Genomic DNA, 18,871 nt, shown 5'->3' with positions numbered 1-18,871 from the left:
CAGATGAGGCCTCACCAATGTCGAATAGAGGGGAACGATCACGTCCCTCGATCTGCTCGCTGTGCCCCTACTTATACAGAAGAGACCATCGTGATCATCTAGTCTGACCTCCTCTGCATCGCCGGCCACAGAACCTTGCCCACCCACACCTGTAAGAGACCTCTAGCCTCTGGCTGAGTTACTGACGTCCTCAAATCATGATTTAAAGATTTCAAGTTCCAGCGAATCTACCATTTACACTCATTTAAATCAGCAAGTGACCCATGCCCAATGCTGCAGGGGAAGGCGAAAAAACCCTGAGGTCTCTGCCAATCTGACCTGGGGGAACATTCCTTCCTGACCCCAAGTATCACGGTCAGTGGGTCTACCTTTTAATAAGGCTGCATGTGAGGTTTTCCAGCTGGTCATACCCTCAGTGTTTGCTGTTCTTAAGCAGTCTATTTTTTTTTGCACTCAGTAAAGTTTGCTTTTGAAAATTACTGTTTGTTTTATTGGGTGTCAGACGTGTCCCAAACCAAATCTCCCATGTCCCCCGCCCTTCCTCCCCCACCATGCCAACTATCACATTCACAGCAGACATTTATAGGATCACTGAAATGTCAAGCTGGAAGGGCCTCGAGAGGTCACCTAGTCCAGTCCCCAGCGCCAAAACAAGACAAAGTAAACCAGAACCACCCTGACAGGTGCTTGTCTAACCTGTTCTTAAAACCTCCAGGGACGGGCATCCCACAACCTCCCTAGGTCACCTGTCCCAGTGTTGACCTAGCCTGAAAGCATGGACGACCCATGCACCCCCGGTTTGTGGAAGCTAGCCCCTTACCCCTCCCCTTCCACCCAAGCCCCCGCCCCCACTCTGCTCTTGCCAGCTGCTCACTGGTGCAGCCCCAAACCCCTGCCAGTGCCCGGAGCAGCCCTGAACCCCAGCCGGCCTTCTGGTGCCTGGAGCAGTCCGGAGGGCCAAGCCCTAAGTCTGGGCCACCCAAAGGAGCTCTGAGCCCCACAGCAGCCCGGCCCGGAGGCTGTAGCCAGGAGTATTAGTGGAGGTTTGAGGAGCCTTAGCCTCCCCCAGTCTCCATTACCCATTACCCATGCCTTAGAGTTAGAAAGATTTTCCCAATATCTAACTTGCTATGCCAATTCCTTCTTGTCCTACTCTTGATGGACATGGTTGATTTAACTGGGAATTGGTCCTGCTTTGAGCAGGGCGTTGGACTAGATGACCTTCTGGGGTCCCTTCCAACCCTGATATTCTATGATTCTATGGAGAACAATTGATCCCCACTCTCTGTATAACAGCCATTGACACACTGGAAGATTGTTATCACGTCCCCCCTCAGCTTTCTCTTCTCTGGACGAAATCACGCGCACCCCACAATGAAGTACACTACACAAAGCAGCACACAGCAGTGCTGTGCTCTGTGGGTCAAGTGATATTTATGGCACATAGGTAAAGTGATCTTTCAAGGCCACCGTCAGCCCTGCCACTCCTCCATGGGCTTTGATTCCTGCCCTCGCATCTGGCTGTTCTAAATCAGTAGACTGCCTTTCCACTTTGCCCATCCACCCGTCCGGGAGCATGACAGGAATGTAGAATTGGAGAGACAAGGTGGGCAAGGTAATATCTTCTATTGGACAAACTTCTGCTGGCGAAAGAGACAAGCTTTCCAGCTCCACAGAGCTCTTCTTCATGTCATAGGCCAAGCATGGGAGGCCGTTGTCTCGCTTTGCTCACACTAGGGAGGCTGCGGCTGGAGTCCTGGGTCCAGTTCTGGGTGAGGCACTTTAGGGAGGACATATTGGAGAGAGTCCTAAGGAGAGCAACAAAAATGATCAGAGGTTTAGAAAACCTGACCTACAAGGAACAGTAGAAAGAACTGGGCCTGTAGGGTCTAGAGAAGGGACGGCTGAGGGGGGTCTGATGACAGTCTCCGAATATGTTATGGGCCATTATAAAGAGCATCAAGTGTTCTCCATGTCCACTGAAGGCAGGACAAGCAGGAATGGGCTTAATCTGCAGTAAGGGAGATTTAGGTTAGATATTAGGAAAACCTTTCGAACTCTAAAGGTAGTTGAGCTCTGGGATAGGCTTCCAAAGGAGGCTGTGGAAGCTCGGTCATTGAAGGTTTTTAAGGACAGTTGGACAAACACCTGTCAGGGAAGGGCTAGGTTTACTTGGTCTTGCCTCAGCGCAGAGGGCTGGACTAGATGTTCTCTCACGGTCCCTTCAAGACCAACCTTTCCATGATTCCCCACTTTGCTTCACAGCTATGAGGTGATACACACCATGCAGCAATACCAAGAACAGCTGCCTGGCTGTGCCCCAGAAAGCATCACCAAGCACCCGTTTCAGTCTACCAAACCCACATTCTACAGCCATCCTGAAGCTGCCCAGACAACAGCTAAACCTCTCCTTGCTGCTCTCCAGGTGTCCAGTGAAGGGTTCCATAAACCAGGGAACAAAGGGTAGGCCAGATGCCCCAGAATCACCACTGGCATTTCAATTCCAGGATCTACGCTAGGAATTATTTGGGGCAGTTCTCTGGCCTATGCTATGTAGATCAGACTAGATGATCTACTAGATGGGGGGCAGGGATAGCTCAGTGGTTTGAGCATTGGCCTGCTAAACCCAGGGTTGTGAGTTCAATCCTTGAGGGGGCCATTTAGGGATCTGGGGCAAAAATTGGGGATTGGCCCTGCTTTGAGCAGGGGATTGGACTAGATGACCTCCTGAGGTCCCTTCCAACCCTGGGATTCTATGATCACAGTGGTCCCTTCTGGCCTTGGAATCTATGAACCCTGATGTGATTATGCCATGGCCCTACTTGTATCTTTGGGGAAAGTTATGTGTGCCCAAAGATGTGAGTGCCACGCACCTTCCCAGACCAACCTCCATTCACACCAGTAAAATATCCCTGGTAATCCACCAGCACAGTGTCATGGATTCACAGCATCTGGGTGCTATCCTGGCCTTGAAACAGGACTGTAAGGATCTTGAATGTGCCAGGTACCACAGCAGCAAAGGGGATGGGAAAGATGCTTTAAGATCTATGGATAACAGCCATGGTTGCACCTGAACTCATAAGTGCCAAGCTAGAGGGTTGGAGCTCACCCTGGTTCAAGTGACCCTGCTCAATGCAGTCTTGACGGAGGAAGAGATCTGACGAAAATGGGAATTTGGGTAAAGTTTTTATCATGCTGCTGAGTGTCTCACTTTCCCTCGGTGCTTCGTACTGCTGTTTACTGAATGGGAAGGGAGAGGGCCGAGGTGTTGGCCTCATGAAACCAAAGTCAACAAATGGGACACAGCCAGCGCCTGTGAATGAATCATAGAAACATAGAATATCAGGGTTGGAAGGGACCTCAGGAGGTCATCTAGTCCAACCCCCTGCTCAAAGCAGGACCAATCCCCAACTAAATCATCCCAGCCAGGGCTTTGTCAAGCCTGACCTTAAAAATATCTAAGGAAGGAGATTCCACCACCTCCCTAGGTAACGCATTCCAGTGTTTCACCACCCTCCTAGTGAAAAAGTTTTTCCATATATCCAACCTAAACCTCCCCCACTGCAACTTGAGACCGTTACTCCTTGGAATGGAGGGTCTGGAAGAGACAGTGGAAAGCCAGTGGCCAGGACATTCCCACCAAATGTGTAACAACCAAGAGGCAGGAAATTTCCCCCACACACGCACTGCTCATCAGAGAAGCAGACCAGAGGCCCTGAGCTGGAGAAAGAAGGGGAAAGGTGTCTGGCGCCTGCGGAAAGAGCTGAGCTGGCAGATATATACGGCCTCTCACCTGGAAGATGGAGAAGACTCAGAGAGGGGAAGCAAAGATGACCACAGCATGGCTCCAGGGTCTAGCTGCACTGGATTCGCTGCAGGAAGCCATGTAGAGAGATAGGGTGAACTGGCACCTGTAGGTCCCATCTCAGAGTCATGTAGGCCACAGGCTGCCCCTGTGGAGCTATGTGGCAGCAAACTAAAGGGGTTACCCCCAAGGTCCTGGTTCCATGCTGGGGCGGTGTATCTGTGAGAGCTGTAGAAACAGGAGTGTCATACTAGACAGACAAGATCTCTTTTATCCTACAACTTCTCTTGGGGGAAGAAGCTTTCCATCACCACAGAGCTCTTCTTCAGGTCATAGGTAAGAGGCAGGAGATCGTTGGGGAGGCCTTGGCTGGAGTCCTGGGTCCAATTCTGGGTGCAGCACTATAGGAAAGATGGGGACTCATTGGAGAGAGTTCAGGGGAGAGCAACAAAAATAACCAGAGGTTTAGAAAACCTGACCTACGAGCAGAGGCGGATTACAGTTTTGTGGGGCTCTGGGCCAGAGCAAGTGGGGGCCTCTCCCCACCCATTCCACCTGCAGTTTCTCCCCCCACCCCATCCCCTGCGCTCCTTCCAGGGCAATGAGGTCAAGTGAGCAGAATCCCCCACAATGAGGGGTTGGATGAACACCATGGTCCCATAAGACAGCTTGTCACTGAGTAGTTTCACGTATGTGCCATCTGGTTCAACCTAACAGAAAGACAGGATGGAGACCCAAGAGCTTTCCTGCCATCTAAGTTCCAGCAGCAGCTGCCACCTTGCTGTGGAACAGAATGTGTGAGAGCCCACCTACCAAGTGGCATCTAGACTTCACAAGCCTCTCTCAAAGAACACCATGTCAAAGCTTAATGTCCGCTACCTCACCTGAAGAGTTTTAGAAGTGGCTCTCACTGTAGGAGCTGCAAGCAAAAGGATGAGGGCTCCAGAGAAAGTTTGACATATTTAGCTCAAGTTCCTTGCACATTCAAGAAAAAGGCAAATCAACAGACGTCCTTGTAAAAGTGATCAAACTTACATCTACTGTTCTAAATGGTTTGACATTTTTCTAGGTGCACTGTAGAGAGCAGAGTTAGCGTTCCAGAGAGGACCATATAGGCAATAATTTTATGGTCTTCAGCTATATCAGCTTGGACTCTAACCACATTAAGTCACTTTAATGAGGCTCAGGTCTTAGACTCATAGAAAAGTGGGGCTGAAGGGACCTAAAGAGGTCATCTAGTCCTTAGCAGTACTTGCATGAGAAACTCCTAAAGATAAACCCAGGGTGACACAGGAATTGCTAATAATTCAGAGGATGGCACTCTTCCCTCTGAGTCAGTAATTAATTACAGTCACAGCATATTTGCTTGAGGTGTTGCCTTTTGGATGAGTCCTAAAATGGTCATTAAAGATCTCTTGGCACTCTTCCCAACAGTAGATCTGTTAACGTCTATGGCTGGTCATGTTCCAATGTGGGTAATTCCATTCTGTCTCTACATTCGTGCTATAGTTCCTGATGGATGCAGTATTCTTCCTAACCGAGCTTATCATATGGTGGTGTTGTATGTGTTAAACAGCTGCCACTTCCACTCCTGTTGTGCAGAGTGACTGTGTATAGTTCACAGAGTGATTTAGGATTAAGAGCAACTACAGAAACGAAATATACTGAACTTGCTCATGGGATGGGAAGTGAAGGGGGTTATTCGAAACAGACAGGGTTGCACAGGGACCAACTGTCAGTTACACATCAGTAATAAGATCCATTCAGTCAGAGTTAGAGGAAGTTCTGGAGATTAAGAAACAAACCCTTCTTGCTCCTAGCTTTATAATACAGGGCTGGAAGGCCTGTGGAGATTCTAGGACAAGACAATAGTATTGTTGGGGTATGACAAGGTTCAGTAAAAGACCTGGGAAGCTGCTAATGTGCTGAAATGACATTAGGGGAAAAGGCATAAGCAGGCAGCAGTTCTTTGCTTAACGAATAGTTGCCATATTTTTCCCTTCCCTGTTGCTTGTAAGAATTTATAAGGATGCAGCTGCATGAGAAATGTAGTTGTCGAATGAATGCCCTTGGTGTGAAAGAAGGTAAAAGAAAGGTTATCTCTGCTCCCTTCCTTTCCCAACTACATAAACAAGCCCTGGCTTATGGCCCCTTCCTCCCTCCCCTGAGAACTGCTGATTAGGGAAATTTGTAGCAACAAATCGTTGCAAAGAACTGTATTTTCAAGGTAGAAATGCCTGTATGACATATGTAATACTGTGACCAATAGATAGGGGTGGGTATACTAACAGTATGGGTGTTTCTATTACTTCATAAGGGGTTTTGGGGTGTTGCAACGGATGTAGGCGTTTACATACTAACTTAAATAAAAAGAGTGCTGTAACTATTCCAGTGCTTACTTGACAATTGGCTCGAAGGGAATAAGTATCGCAATAAAGAATCCCATCTACTCAATCTGCCTCTAGGTCAACCTGCTCTTTTTCTTCTAACAAGTGTCATTTCTTCCACGCACAGCTCAGTAGCATCCCCTTTGGCCAGTTCAGGGTTGAATTTGACAGGCTCCTAAAGGAGGCAAGTTTGCTTCTCTAAACAGCAAAGACGATAGCTGTGATGTAGGATTTTCAGGGTGGATAATGAAAAATAAGGGGATCCTCATGGTCAGAGGATCCCACAGAGAACCATTGGTAAGAAATGGGGACGGACTTAACCCAGTGAGGGAAGAGTTAAAGTGTGCTGAAAACACTGTGCCAGCTCACGACAAAAGAGCCGTTAATGACTGGCTTCAGAGCTTACTCCTTTACCTTGGCAAACTTCATCAGCATGTTCTCCCGGGGAATGCGGAACTTGTCCATTTTTAAGTAGCCATTATCCATTTCATCATAACCAAATTTTGGTCCAATGTCACCCACAGTAATACCTGCCATAGAACAAACAATGGGAAGGAGGATTAACGACAGGTGAAAGACCTAACCCTTCTGTGACGGGATCCCTGGGGTGCAGCCTGGGACTGTGGGACCGCTGTGCCCCCTGAACTCTCTCCAGCCCGGGCTGTCTCTCACAATGCCCTGCTAGTGACCAGCAGCAAACCCTGCCAGGTGCTGTGATCACTCAGCACAACTGCATGTGGAGACCCCACAACCAGCTGGCTTGCCTGAATGCTCCCAGAGCCACAAATGAATCACACAGAGAAAGGCACCTGCCAAATCCCCCCAGCTCCCAGCCTTGTACCTCAGGAATATACCCTCTTGCTCAGCTCAAGACGAGCAATGCAGATTTATTCATTGGTTCACCACTTCATCAATGGAAAGTGCACATACACCAGCCTTTGCAAAACCTGAGCAGATTTGCCCCACGCTTTATACAAACTCACTGGTAAAGATAAACAGTTAAAGAAGTTTATTGACTACAAATGATAGATTTTAAGTGATATTAAGTGATAGGCAAAAAGTCAGAGTTAGTTACCAAAAGAAAAGAAAATATAAGCTCACAGTCTAAACTCTCAACCATATTAGACTGTGCAACATCTAGATTAAGCAGTTTTTCTCACACCACTGGATATTGCAGTTCATAGTACACAGATTTCACCCTTGAAATCTGGGCCAGTCCCCTCAGTTGGAGTCTTCAGAGTGCCCTTGTTGCTTACAACGTAGGTGGGTGAAGAAGGAGAAAGGCCCAGCATGGGCCCCCTGTGTTCAGTTTTACACCGTCAGTCCCATGTGCTTGGGGAGCACAAGTCCAAGCATGTCTGGGGGACATAGCTCAGCCCCCAGGCAAGGTTGAGCAATTTCCCTCGTGTGGCCTCTTGCAGGTGAGTCCCTTGCTGGAAAATGGTTGCTGATGGGTTGATTGACACCCCGCCCAGGGGATTGGTTACTTTCCTTGCTGTTGCCCCTGGGGAGTTACTATCTGGCTGATTCCCCAATTTACAGGATGTTTTAGTGACCACCATACAACACAATTCTCATAACTTCATAGGATGGATAGAGAAATGACTTTCAGCAGATCATAACCTTTCCCCTGATACCTTACCAAGCCTGCTTTATATGCAAGATCACAGTTATATACAGCTGAGGAATATGGGGGTTACAAGACGCTCCCCCAAGGTACTAGTATGTCACACCTTCAATAAGCAGACAGTCTAGATTCCTGGGAGCTCTTGGCATTCTGTACTGAATGGCAGCTGATAAGCAGACTTAACATTATCCTGTCCTCTTACTGCAAGGGTGTGGATTGAAACCCACAAGGATCTTCATATTCCACATCCAGCCCTATAATACAGGGACTGGGGGAACGCTCTCCAAATGTGTCAGTGCCACTCCTGGCTAGAGAACGGTGCAAGGAATTCCTTCCCTCTTGGGGAGAGGTGCATGCTGCCTCCACAGCACTCCCAGCAACACGTTCATACCCCAAATTAACCTCCACGTTGGGTTCCCACTAAACCACTAGATTGGCCACGTCATTTTAAGTCTCAAGGTAAGAGCCCTCAGGGTTCTAGAGCAGGGGTGGGCAAACTTTTTGACCTGAGAGCCGCATCGGGTTTCTGAAATTGTATGGAGGGCCGGTTAGGGGGGGCTGTGCCTCCCCAAACAGCCAGGGCATGGCCCGGCCCCCGCCCCCTATCCGACCTCCCCACTTCTTGCCCCCTGATGGCCCCTCCCGGGACTCCTGCCCCATCCACCCCCCCGCCCGCTCTCGGTCCCCCGACCACACCCGGACCCCCCCGCCCCTAACTGCTCCCTGCCGCCCCATCCAACTCCCCCATTCCCCACCCTCTGACTGCCCTGACCCCATCCATGCCCCTGACAATCCCCCAAACTCCCCAGCCCTCTATCCGACCCCCCCCCCAGTTCCCTGCCCCCTTACTGCACTTCCTGGAGCACCATTGGCTGGCAGTGCGGCTGCACCAGGACAGGCAGCCACGCCGCGCAGCACAGAGCATAGGGTCAGGCCAGGCTCTGCAGCCCCGCCGCCTAGAGCATTGCGTCGAGCGGCGGCATAGCTGGGGGGGAGGGGGAACAGCCTCCTGGGCCAGGAGCTCAGGGGCCAGGCAGGACGGTCCCATGGGCAGGAAGTGGCCTGCGGCCGTAGTTTTCCCACCTCTGTTCTAGAGCCACACAAGACGTATCCACACACGTGTGTTGAAGTATGCACTGCACTTGCTCTCTAGTTCAGTCTGAAAGATAAGCCATGTATGTTAACAATACTTGCAAAGCTATATGGCCTGACAATGTGTTGACCCTTTGTTTCCCAACAGTGCTAAACCCAAATGTAGACTCTTACCTGGCAAGGGCTCATGGGTGCCCAGCTTCTGTGTGAGTACAATGAAGGCATGCAGCCCTTTGCATTGGCCCTGGGTGTAGAGCTGAGCCAGAATTATGGCATGGTTCAAGGTCTTTCCAACTGCAATAGCAGAGAAAAAATGTATCATTTTAATACATGCAAACTCTCTCCGATAAAACACAAGCCGAAATTTGATTAGCTCTACAATGTCTGAGCTCATCAGTGCTAATTGAGGGCCTGATCCTACAGCTGGCTCACAAAAAAGGGAAGAAGGAAGATCCTGGGAACTACAGGCCAGTCAGCCTCACCTCAGTCCCTGGAAAAATCATGGAGCAGGTCCTCAAAGAATCAATCCTGAAGCACTTGCATGAGAGGAAAGTGATCAGGAACAGCCAGCATGGATTCACCAAGGGAAGGTCATGCCTGACTAATCTAATCGCCTTTTATGATGAGATTACTGGTTCTGTGGATGAAGGGAAAGCAGTGGATGTATTGTTTCTTGACTTTAGCAAAGCTTTTGACACGGTCTCCCATAGTATTCTTGTCAGCAAGTTAAGGAAGTATGGGCTGGATGAATGCACTATAAGGTGGGTAGAAAGCTGGCTAAATTGTCGGGCTCAACGGGTAGTGATCAATGGCTCCATGTCTAGTTGGCAGCCGGTATCAAGTGGAGTGCCCCAAGGGTCGGTCCTGGGGCCGGTTTTATTCAATATCTTCATAAATGATCTGGAGGATGGTGTGGATTGCACTCTCAGCAAATTTGCAGATGATACTAAACTGGGAGGAGTGGTAGATACGCTGGAGGGGAGGGATAGGATACAGAAGGACCTAGACCAATTGGAAGATTGGGCCAAAAGGAATCTGATGAGGTTCAATAAGGATAAGTGCAGGGTCCTGCACTTAGGACGGAAGAACCCAATGCACAGCTACAGACTAGGGACCGAATGGCTAGGCAGCAGTTCTGCGGAAAAGGACCTAGGGGTGACAGTGGACGAGAAGCTGGATATGAGTCAGCAGTGTGCCCTTGTTGCCAAGAAGGCCAATGGCATTTTGGGATGTATAAGTAGGGGCATAGCGAGCAGATCGAGGGACGTGATCGTTCCCCTCTATTCGACATTGGTGAGGCCTCATCTGGAGTACTGTGTCCAGTTTTGGGCCCCACACTTCAAGAAGGATGTGGATAAATTGGAGAGAGTCCAGCGAAGGGCAACAAAAATGATTAGGGGACTGGAACACATGAGTTATGAGGAGAGGCTGAGGGAGCTGGGATTGTTTAGCCTGCAGAAGAGAAGAATGAGGGGGGATTTGATAGCTGCTTTCAACTACCTGAAAGGGGGTTCCAAAGAGGATGGCTCTAGACTGTTCTCAATGGTAGCAGATGACAGAACGAGGAGTAATGGTCTCAAGTTGCAGTGGGGGAGGTTTCGATTGGATATTAGGAAAAACTTTTTCACTAAGAGGGTGGTGAAACACTGGAATGCGTTACCTAGGGAGGTGGTAGAATCTCCTTCCTTAGAGGTTTTTAAGGTCAGGCTTGACAAAGCCCTGGCTGGGATGATTTAACTGGGAATTGGTCCTGCTTTGAGCAGGGGGTTGGACTAGATGACCTTCTGGGGTCCCTTCCAACCCTGATATTCTATGATTCTATGATTCTATGAATGGAACTCTCATTGGGCGGAGCCGCGGGACCAGGAGCCCAGGGCTGGGACGGCAGGGGGAGAGCAGCGGGACCAGGAGCCCGGGGCTTCGATGGCAGGGGAGGAGCCAGGGGACCAGGACCCCGAGCTGGGACAGTAGGGGGAGAGCCGCGGGACCAGGAGCCCGGGGCTGCGATGGCAGGGGAGGAGCTGGGGGACCAGGAGCCCGGGGCTGGGACGGCAGGGGGAGAGCCGTGGGACCAGGAGCTCAGGGCTGGGGCAGCAAGGGAGGAGCCTGGGGACTGTATCTACCCTGACTTTATGTATCTGTTACCCAGGCTGGGCAAAGTCTCAGGGATTCAGACACTGGGGGGCTCAGACACACGGGGTCAGTCTCGGGGGCACAGACACCGGGGGGGGTCAGATATGGGAAGGTCAGTCTCGGGGGGGGGCAGTCTCGGGGATCAGACACTGAGGGCGGGTCACACAGTGGAGGAATCAATCTCAGGGTTCAGACACTGGGGGGGATCAGACACGCGGGGTCAGTCTCAGGGGAGGTCAGACACATGGGGTCAGACATGCGGGGTCAGTCTCTGGGGGTCACTGAAACACGGGGTGTCAGTCTCGAGGATTCACACACTGGGGGGGTCAGACACGTGGGGGTCAGTCTCGGGGGGGTCAGTAACACACGGGGTGTCAGTCTCACAGATTCACACACTGGGGGGTCAGACATGCGGGTCACTCTCAGGGGGGTCAGTAAAACACAGGGTGTCAGTCTTGGGGGTTCACACACTGGTGGGTCAGACACGTGGGGGTCAGTCTTGGGGGGGTCAGTGAAACACAGGGTGTCAGTCTCGGGGATTCACACACTGGGGGGGTCAGACACGTGGGGGTCAGTCTCGGGGGGCGTTAGTAAAACACAGGGTGTCAGTCACGGGGATTCACACACTGGGGGGTCAGACACGTGGGGTCAGTCTCCGGGGGGATCAGTGAAACACAGGGGTCAGTCTCGGGGGGTTCACACAGTGGGGGGGTCAGACATGTGGGGTTCAGTCCCGGGGGGTCAATGAAACATGGGGGTGTCAGTCTGGGGGTTCACACACTGGGGGGTCAAACAGGCGGAGGTCAGTCTCGGGGGGGTCAGTGAAACATGGGGTGTCAGTCTGGGGGGTTCACACACTGGGGGGTCAAACATGCGGGGGTCAGTCTCGGGGGGGTCAGTGAAACATGGGGTGTCAGTCTGGGGGGTTCACACACTGGGGGGTCAGACAGGCGGGGGTCAGTGAAACAGGGGGTGTCAGTCTGGGGGTTCACATATTGGGTGGTCAAACAGGCGGAGGTCAGTCTCGGGGGGTCAGTGAAACATGGGTGTCAGTCTGGCGGTTCACACACTGGGGGTTCAGACAGGCGAGGGTCAGTCTGGGGGGGTCAGTGAAACACAGGGTGCCAGTCTGGGGGGTTCACACACTGGGGGGATCAGACACGCGGGGTCAGTCTCGGCGGGGATCAGACGACGCTGGTTTCATGGCGCAGATGTTGGGGTGCAGACTCAGAGCCTTACAGCCCCTCCCCCACGGGCCGCCGGGCTTCCGCGACGAGTGTCCCGGGGCCGCTCCCGAGTCCCCCCGGGCGGCCCCGCCTCCAGCCCCGGGCCCTCTCGCCCGCGGTCCCCGGCGGGAGGGCTCCCCCTGCTGGGCGCTCCTGGAACTGCGCTCCTGGGCCCATGCTCCGTCGCGCAGGGGGCAGCGCTCACACACACCCCAGCTCCCCACTGCTTCCAGCTCCTTCTCTGGTGCGGAGGGGGCGGGGGTCCAGTGCTGGGGGCGGGGTGGGGCTGGGAGTCAGGACGCGTGGGGTCTCTCCCCAGCTCTGGGAAGGGAGGGGGTCTAGTGGTTAGAGCAGGGGGGCTGGGAGCCAGGACGCGTGGGGTCTCTCCCCAGCTCTGGGAAGGGAGTGGGGTCTAGTGGTTAGAGCAGGGGGGCTGAGAGCCAGGACTCCTGGGGTCTCTCCCCAGCTCTGGGAAGGGAGTGGGGTCTAGTGGTTAGAGCAGGGGGGCTGAGAGCCAGGACTCCTGGGGTCTCTCCCCAGCTCTGGGAAGGGAGTGGGGTCTAGTGGTTAGAGCAGGGGGGCTGAGAGCCAGGACTCCTGGGGTCTCTCCCCAGCTCTGGGAGGGGAGGGGGGTCTCGTGGTGGAGCTGGGCATTATGACTCCTGGGTTCTGTTTTGAGCTCGGTGTGTGACCCTGTACCCAAGCTGCTGCTTCTCGCCAGGCTCAGTTTCCCCGGTGGATACAATCCGAGGGCAGTAGCTGATGAGGGTAGACCCAGGCTCATATCCCGGGACCTTCTCCCTTTCCCAGAGTTCCTCCTTATTTGGGAATCAAAGACATGGGTGCCGTCCTGGAGGGGGAGGGGCACTGGAATCCCTAGCTTTGTGTGTGTGTCCTCTCGTTCCCTGGAGGACATACAAGATAACCTACTACTACTGCTGACTCCTGTAGCTCAACCAGGGGAGCTCTGTCCTATGGGGCTGGTATCAATCGGAGACCCCTGCAGTCCCATCCCCTGTGCCATGCCTCCCCCTGGCAGCATGTGGCCACCTTCTTCCCCTCCAAAGTAATAGCAAGGGACTGCTGTCCTCCTGGAGCTAGGATGTTTGTGCTTGGGCGCAAGGCTGGGCCACCCCCTTTACGCCCTCCCAGCTCCCAGCTGGGGTAGGGCCGGCCTGACCCCAAGGGCAGTGGGGTGAGAGATTGACACCCCTTTGGGATGCACAAGGGAGCTTTTGCCCCTCAAAACAATGCGCTCATGCTTAGACAGCGTTGCTGCATCAGCCACATCAGAGCAGCTCCCCCCTCTCTGAGCAGCAGGCTCAGGCTCTCTGCAGATGCAGGCAGCATCACTGCATTGGTCACACATGGGGCAGCTCCCCACTCTCTCAGAAATGGGTGCACACTCACACAGGCATCAGTCATTTTTTTGTCACAACCACCTGGAAGAGAGTCTCCAGATTTTTTAATGCACCTGGGAGCCTGCTGGATTCTCATGACTCAAGGAGCCGGGGTCCCAGACTGGAGGCTATAATGCCAAGTAATCCACCATTGCACCTGTTGGTCTCCAAAAACGTTGATCCCCGAGAATACGGGACCTGTCCACGGAGTATAGACTGTGCCCCAAGTAGAATAGTGGGGGTGAGGAGTTAAAATCCTAGTTAATCTCCGCACTGAAGCAATCTATTTCTTGGACCCAGCATTTCCCATGTGTCCTTGGCCAATTTTTGTCCACTCTCCAGCCCTGTTACATTGTGCTGGGTGCAGTGCTCTGCCCCAGACAGAGCTGCTTCTCAGGGGCAACATGCTTCCTATTCAGCCCCTTAGACATGGACTCAGATAAGGACTCAGTTATCAGTGCTTCCTTGTGAAGGAGAAAAGTGATTTTATAGACTGGAAAACAGAGGCATGGAAAAGGGAAGTGAATTGCAAAAGGCCTGAGAGAGAGAAAACTAACACCAAAATCCAGGAGTCCTGGGTCCCAGCCCCAGCCACCACTCCTTTCCCAGCACTGGGATAGAACCCAGGAGTTCTGGCTCCCAGCCCCCCTGCTTTAACCACCATACCTCCCCTCCCTATCCTACCCTAGATCCTGGGAATCATGGCTCTAAGTCCTAGCCCCTCCACTAGAACCACCAGATCCATAGCTAGAACCCAGGAGTCCCAGCTCCCCTTCCTCTAACCACTAGACCCCACTCCCCTTCCAGAGCTGGGAGAGAACCCAGGAGTCCCAGCTCCCAGCCCTCTCTGCTCTAACTACAAAACCCTACTCCCCTCCTAGAGCTTTGTAATTTTTTTGGTCTTTAGACAATTCATCCCTCTCTCCCGACGCCTCCCAGCTGGTGTCTGCAGGGACATCCGGGTTGTGGTGTCGCTGGGTCCCAAGGACTGGGTTGGGTGGTGTCAGCACCTATTGTTATCTGGTCGCTGGGGGGGGAGCTGGGGGGTGCATTTGTGTCCTCTCAGGTTCTCTTGCTCCCTTGCTCATGATAATTGAGGCTGCAAAGGAATTAACTCAGGATCTTTTTGTTCTTTTAAATAATAGGTAACTCATAACCACCATCCCCCACACTCCCTCCCCTCCTGAGGGACCTCTGCCCCTTTGCAGGCTTGGGACTCAAGATCCAATCTGCTTTGGAACAATGTGTTCCAGCAAGAAGGATCTTAAAGCACTCTGCAGGGAGCACCCACCTAGCACTGAGATGCAGCCACCTCTAGGGTGGGGCAGCTGGGGAACAGCCACATAGCAGCAGTACATGGGGAGGATGCGTGCAGGGCCCAGATTCAGCCACCTCTGAGGCATAACAGCTGGGTAACATCCATACAGCTGTGCCATAATTTGGGATCTGACAAGAAAGAGAATCATGTATCTAATCCAACTTTAAGGGGTAGGTTTCACACAGATGGACTGGGTACAAATTTAACCAGGAAGAGGGCTGGGAAGGCAGAGCTTGATCCTGACAGTGCACGGAAACAGGAGGCATCCACCCCTGAATTCCATATCAAAGAGATGGGGAGAGAGGGGCATATAAGTATAAGTAGGGGCATAGCGAGCAGATCGAGGGACGTGATCGTCCCCCTCTATTCGACATTGGTGAGGCCTCATCTGGAGTACTGTGTCCAGTTTTGGGCCCCACACTACAAGAAGGATGTGGATAAATTGGAGAGAGTCCAGCAAAGGGCAACAAAAATGATTAGGGGTCTGGAACACATGAGTTATGAGGCGAGGCTGAGGGAACTGGGATTGTTTAGTCTGCAGAAGAGAAGAATGAGGGGGGATTTGATAGCTGCTTTCAACTACCTGAGAGGTAGTTCCAGAGAGGATGGTTCTAGACTATTCTCAATGGTGGAAGAGGACAGGACAAGGAGTAATGGTCTCAAGTTGCAGTGGGGGAGGTTTAGGTTGGATATTAGGAAAAACTTTTTCACTAGGAGGGTGGTGAAACACTGGAATGCGTTGCCTAGGGAGGTGGTGGAATCTCCTTCCTTAGAAATTTTTAAGGTCAGGCTTGACAAAGCCCTGGCTGGGATGATTTAATTGGGGATGGGTCCTGCTTTTGAGCAGGGGGTTGGACTAGATGACCTCCTGAGGTCCCTTCCAACCCTGATATTCTATGATTCTATGATTCTATGAGGGGCTTGGAGCCTGGACTCCTGGGTTCTATCCCTGGCTCTGTGGATCAAATCTAGTGGATTTGAGCAGGGGGGCTGGGAGTCAGGACTCCTAGGTTCTAGCCTCAGCTCTGGGAGGGGATTGGGGTCTAGTGGTTAGAGCAGGGGGGCTGGGAGTCAGGACTCATATGTTGTAGGCAGAACCTCACTGATGATGGAGTTCCCTCACCTCAATCCTCTTGCTAGGCTCATCTGAGCAACATGTGTTAAAACACAGCCCAGTGGAAGGTCATACATGGGGGGGATACAGACTGTCAGGCAGGCTCACAGGCTGGGGGGGGAAGGGGCTGTACCTTGGAAAGCACCAACTCTGGGAAGAACCCAGGTGTCCTGGTGGAGTCAACTGCCCATGAGCTCCCCAGGTGATGCTGTGGCCAAGAGGGTGAGCGTGACCCTGGGCTGCAGAACCAGGGGGATAGCGAGTAGGAGCTAGAAGGTGGGGCGCATCGGGGAGACTACAAGAGGAAACTGCACCCCGCTTGGGGGGGGCGCGTATGTCAAACAGTGTCAGGAAATCAGGGAGGTGGTCAGAGAAGAGCCACAGGAACGATCCAAGGGCTGGAAAACCTGCCCAAGAGCCAGGGCCTGAAGGAGCTCGATCTAGTGCATTTAGCTCAAAGAAGGCTCAGAGGGGACTAGATCCCTGTCTGTCTGACCTCCCCGGGGAGATTTCAGGGAGCAGAGGGCTCATTAACCCAACAAACAAGGGCAGAGCAAAAGCCAATGGCTGGAGGATGGAGCCACACAAATCGAGACTGGGAATAAGGGGCAGATTTTCCCAGAAGACTGCCCCAGGGAAAGGGCAGAGTCTCCAAACCTTGGAGTCTTTCCATGGTGATCAGACACCTCTCTAAAAGCTGCACTCTAGCTCGACCATCAGATGTGCGCTGGAGGCCAGGATTCCTGGAGGAGGTTCTCAGCCTGGGCTAGGCAGGAGAGATGAGTGGGTGGGCATTGGTTGCAAAGCCTTGAAAATGTGATGGAAGTGTAACCAACACCGTGCTGCTGCCTGAGTTTGCAGAGAGCCTGAATCAATTGCTCTGATAGTGCGGAGCTGGGCCAAGTGCAACAGGTGCCGCGACAGAGATTGGAACTGGCTCCCCCAGAAGACCCCATATCCCATTCCCTGACCAGCTAGTCCTCCTTGCCCTTATCAAGTTAAGCAAAATCAATATTACATCATAAATGTTTTAAGGGAACTTGATCAAGGTTGCAAAGCCAAGCGCTCCAAAGGTAGGAAATGCCAGAGTTCATGCTGTCTGTGCAACCTTAATTTGGGCATCTGCATTTTGAGACAGTCTCTGATTACAGGATCACATACACTGTTGTTTCCAGAAGATGCCATCCTTGTGCTAATGGAGTAACTGATAGCAGTAGTAGGTTGTTATGCTCTGTGCAGGCCAGCCTCTAGAGACAGATAGACACACTTTGCCAATAGGTTTCACAAATGTTGGCTGACAGACGACTGGTGAGACTCGGGACACCTCAATTCCATTCTAGGCTTTGGAGAGGAGCATGTTTTTGTGGTCATAAACCCTTCTGCCCATTTCTCCCCAATCCTGACCCCTTCTGCCCCAGCCAGCCCCTTCCCCAGTCCTGTCTCTTCTCCACCCCTTAGTTCCTTGTTCTAGTCTCTCTTCATCCCAGGCTCCTTGTCCAGCCAGTCTTACTCTCCCTCTAGGTGCCACCTTCCAAGTCTCAGTCCTCATCCCCTGGCTCCTAATCTCCCCCACATGGATCCTTGTCCCAGGCTTCTCCCACACCTGAGATCCAGCTGTTGTCTCCTCTCCATTCAAGTCCAGCTACTCCCTTGTCCATGCTACCCGGGTCCAGCAATGGGGCTGCTGGCAACATGGGAGAAACAGATACTGGCACCTGGTCCACTTCCACAGCATATGGAGGAGCAATTCCAGGGAAAGTCCAGCTGGGACCCAGCAGCCCTAGGCTGGAGCATTCCCCATTCTGCAGGGACATGCAGACCAAGCACATGTAGGAGCCAGAGGCTGGAGCATGCTCACTGCAGATCGAATAGTTGGCTAATTTAGCTGCTAACATGTCTTTATTGAGCATGTGGGAACTGAGAGCTTTATTTTTGGGCAAATTCCAGCAGATTTTCACAAACACAGGAAAAGGCACAACCCTGACCCCAGGGTGACCACACCTTTCCAAAATTCCAGTCCCTGCTCCAAAGCACGGATTCGCTAGAGCTGCTCAAGGCAACAGTTGTGTAAAAAAAAAATTTAACAGGCAAAACAAGGTGTTTACCCTTAACATTGAAAATGGCTAAATTGTTGATACTGAAACTTTAAAAACCAACAGAAAAACAAAACAAAACCCAGCAGCCTGAATCAGACACACAGCATGGAACATTTCAGCCCAAATGGATAAAATTTAGCAAAGTTATAAGCAACTGAAAATAGGCTGTTATAATGGGACATGCCAGGCAACATGAACTAAAGCAGTGCTATTAGAGCTGCTTATAATAAAGTTTAATTTAGATTAAGTACGTCCACACCACATTTTGTAGCCATTTAAGTAAATTGATTTAAATATGATTTAAAGTCTATATTCATAGTTTGCACTGTTTTAACAAGACATCCATTCTTTGTCAGCCATCACTGTTTAGATTTTACGCTCACAGGCACAGTGTCTATCTCTCATTGTGTTTCTGTGCAGTGCCCAACAAAATAGGGCCCTGATCTCCATTGGCAACCTTCATGGGGATACTGTAATAGAAATAATAAGTAAATACATCTTACTTTTTTGGCCTTCCTATTTGAAAAACAGCTAGCCAAAGACTCAAAAAGTAATTGCAAAAAATTTAAATACATCAGAAACAGGAACCCTGCTAAACAACCAGTGGGGCCACTGGACGATCGAGCTGCTAAAGGAGCACTCAGGGATAAGTCCATTGTGGAGAAACTAAATT

At 51.7% G+C, this 18,871-nt stretch overlaps 1 protein-coding gene across 1 annotated transcript in view; it reads right to left on the bottom strand.

The window, feature by feature from the left end:
• LOC140902925 (IgGFc-binding protein-like) overlaps window positions 1–17,760 on the bottom strand; it is a 60,401-nt gene extending 42,641 nt beyond the window's left edge. Inside the window, exons 1-5 of the mRNA XM_073323508.2 lie at window positions 17,706–17,760; window positions 9,086–9,205; window positions 6,607–6,722; window positions 4,085–4,206; window positions 3,110–3,240 (exon numbers count right to left, since the gene is read on the bottom strand). Coding sequence (XP_073179609.2) covers window positions 3,110–3,240; window positions 4,085–4,206; window positions 6,607–6,722; window positions 9,086–9,205; window positions 17,706–17,760 — 544 coding nt within the window. The remainder of the gene's footprint in view (window positions 1–3,109; window positions 3,241–4,084; window positions 4,207–6,606; window positions 6,723–9,085; window positions 9,206–17,705) is intronic.
• Between the last annotated feature and the right edge of the window lie 1,111 nt (window positions 17,761–18,871).

The sequence above is a fragment of the Lepidochelys kempii genome, chromosome 24 (genome assembly GCF_965140285.1).
Source record: "Lepidochelys kempii isolate rLepKem1 chromosome 24, rLepKem1.hap1, whole genome shotgun sequence".
NCBI classification, from domain to species: domain Eukaryota; kingdom Metazoa; phylum Chordata; order Testudines; family Cheloniidae; genus Lepidochelys; species Lepidochelys kempii.
The sequence above is the reverse complement of the archived record's forward strand: the minus strand, read 5'-3'. Positions and strand labels throughout refer to the sequence as shown.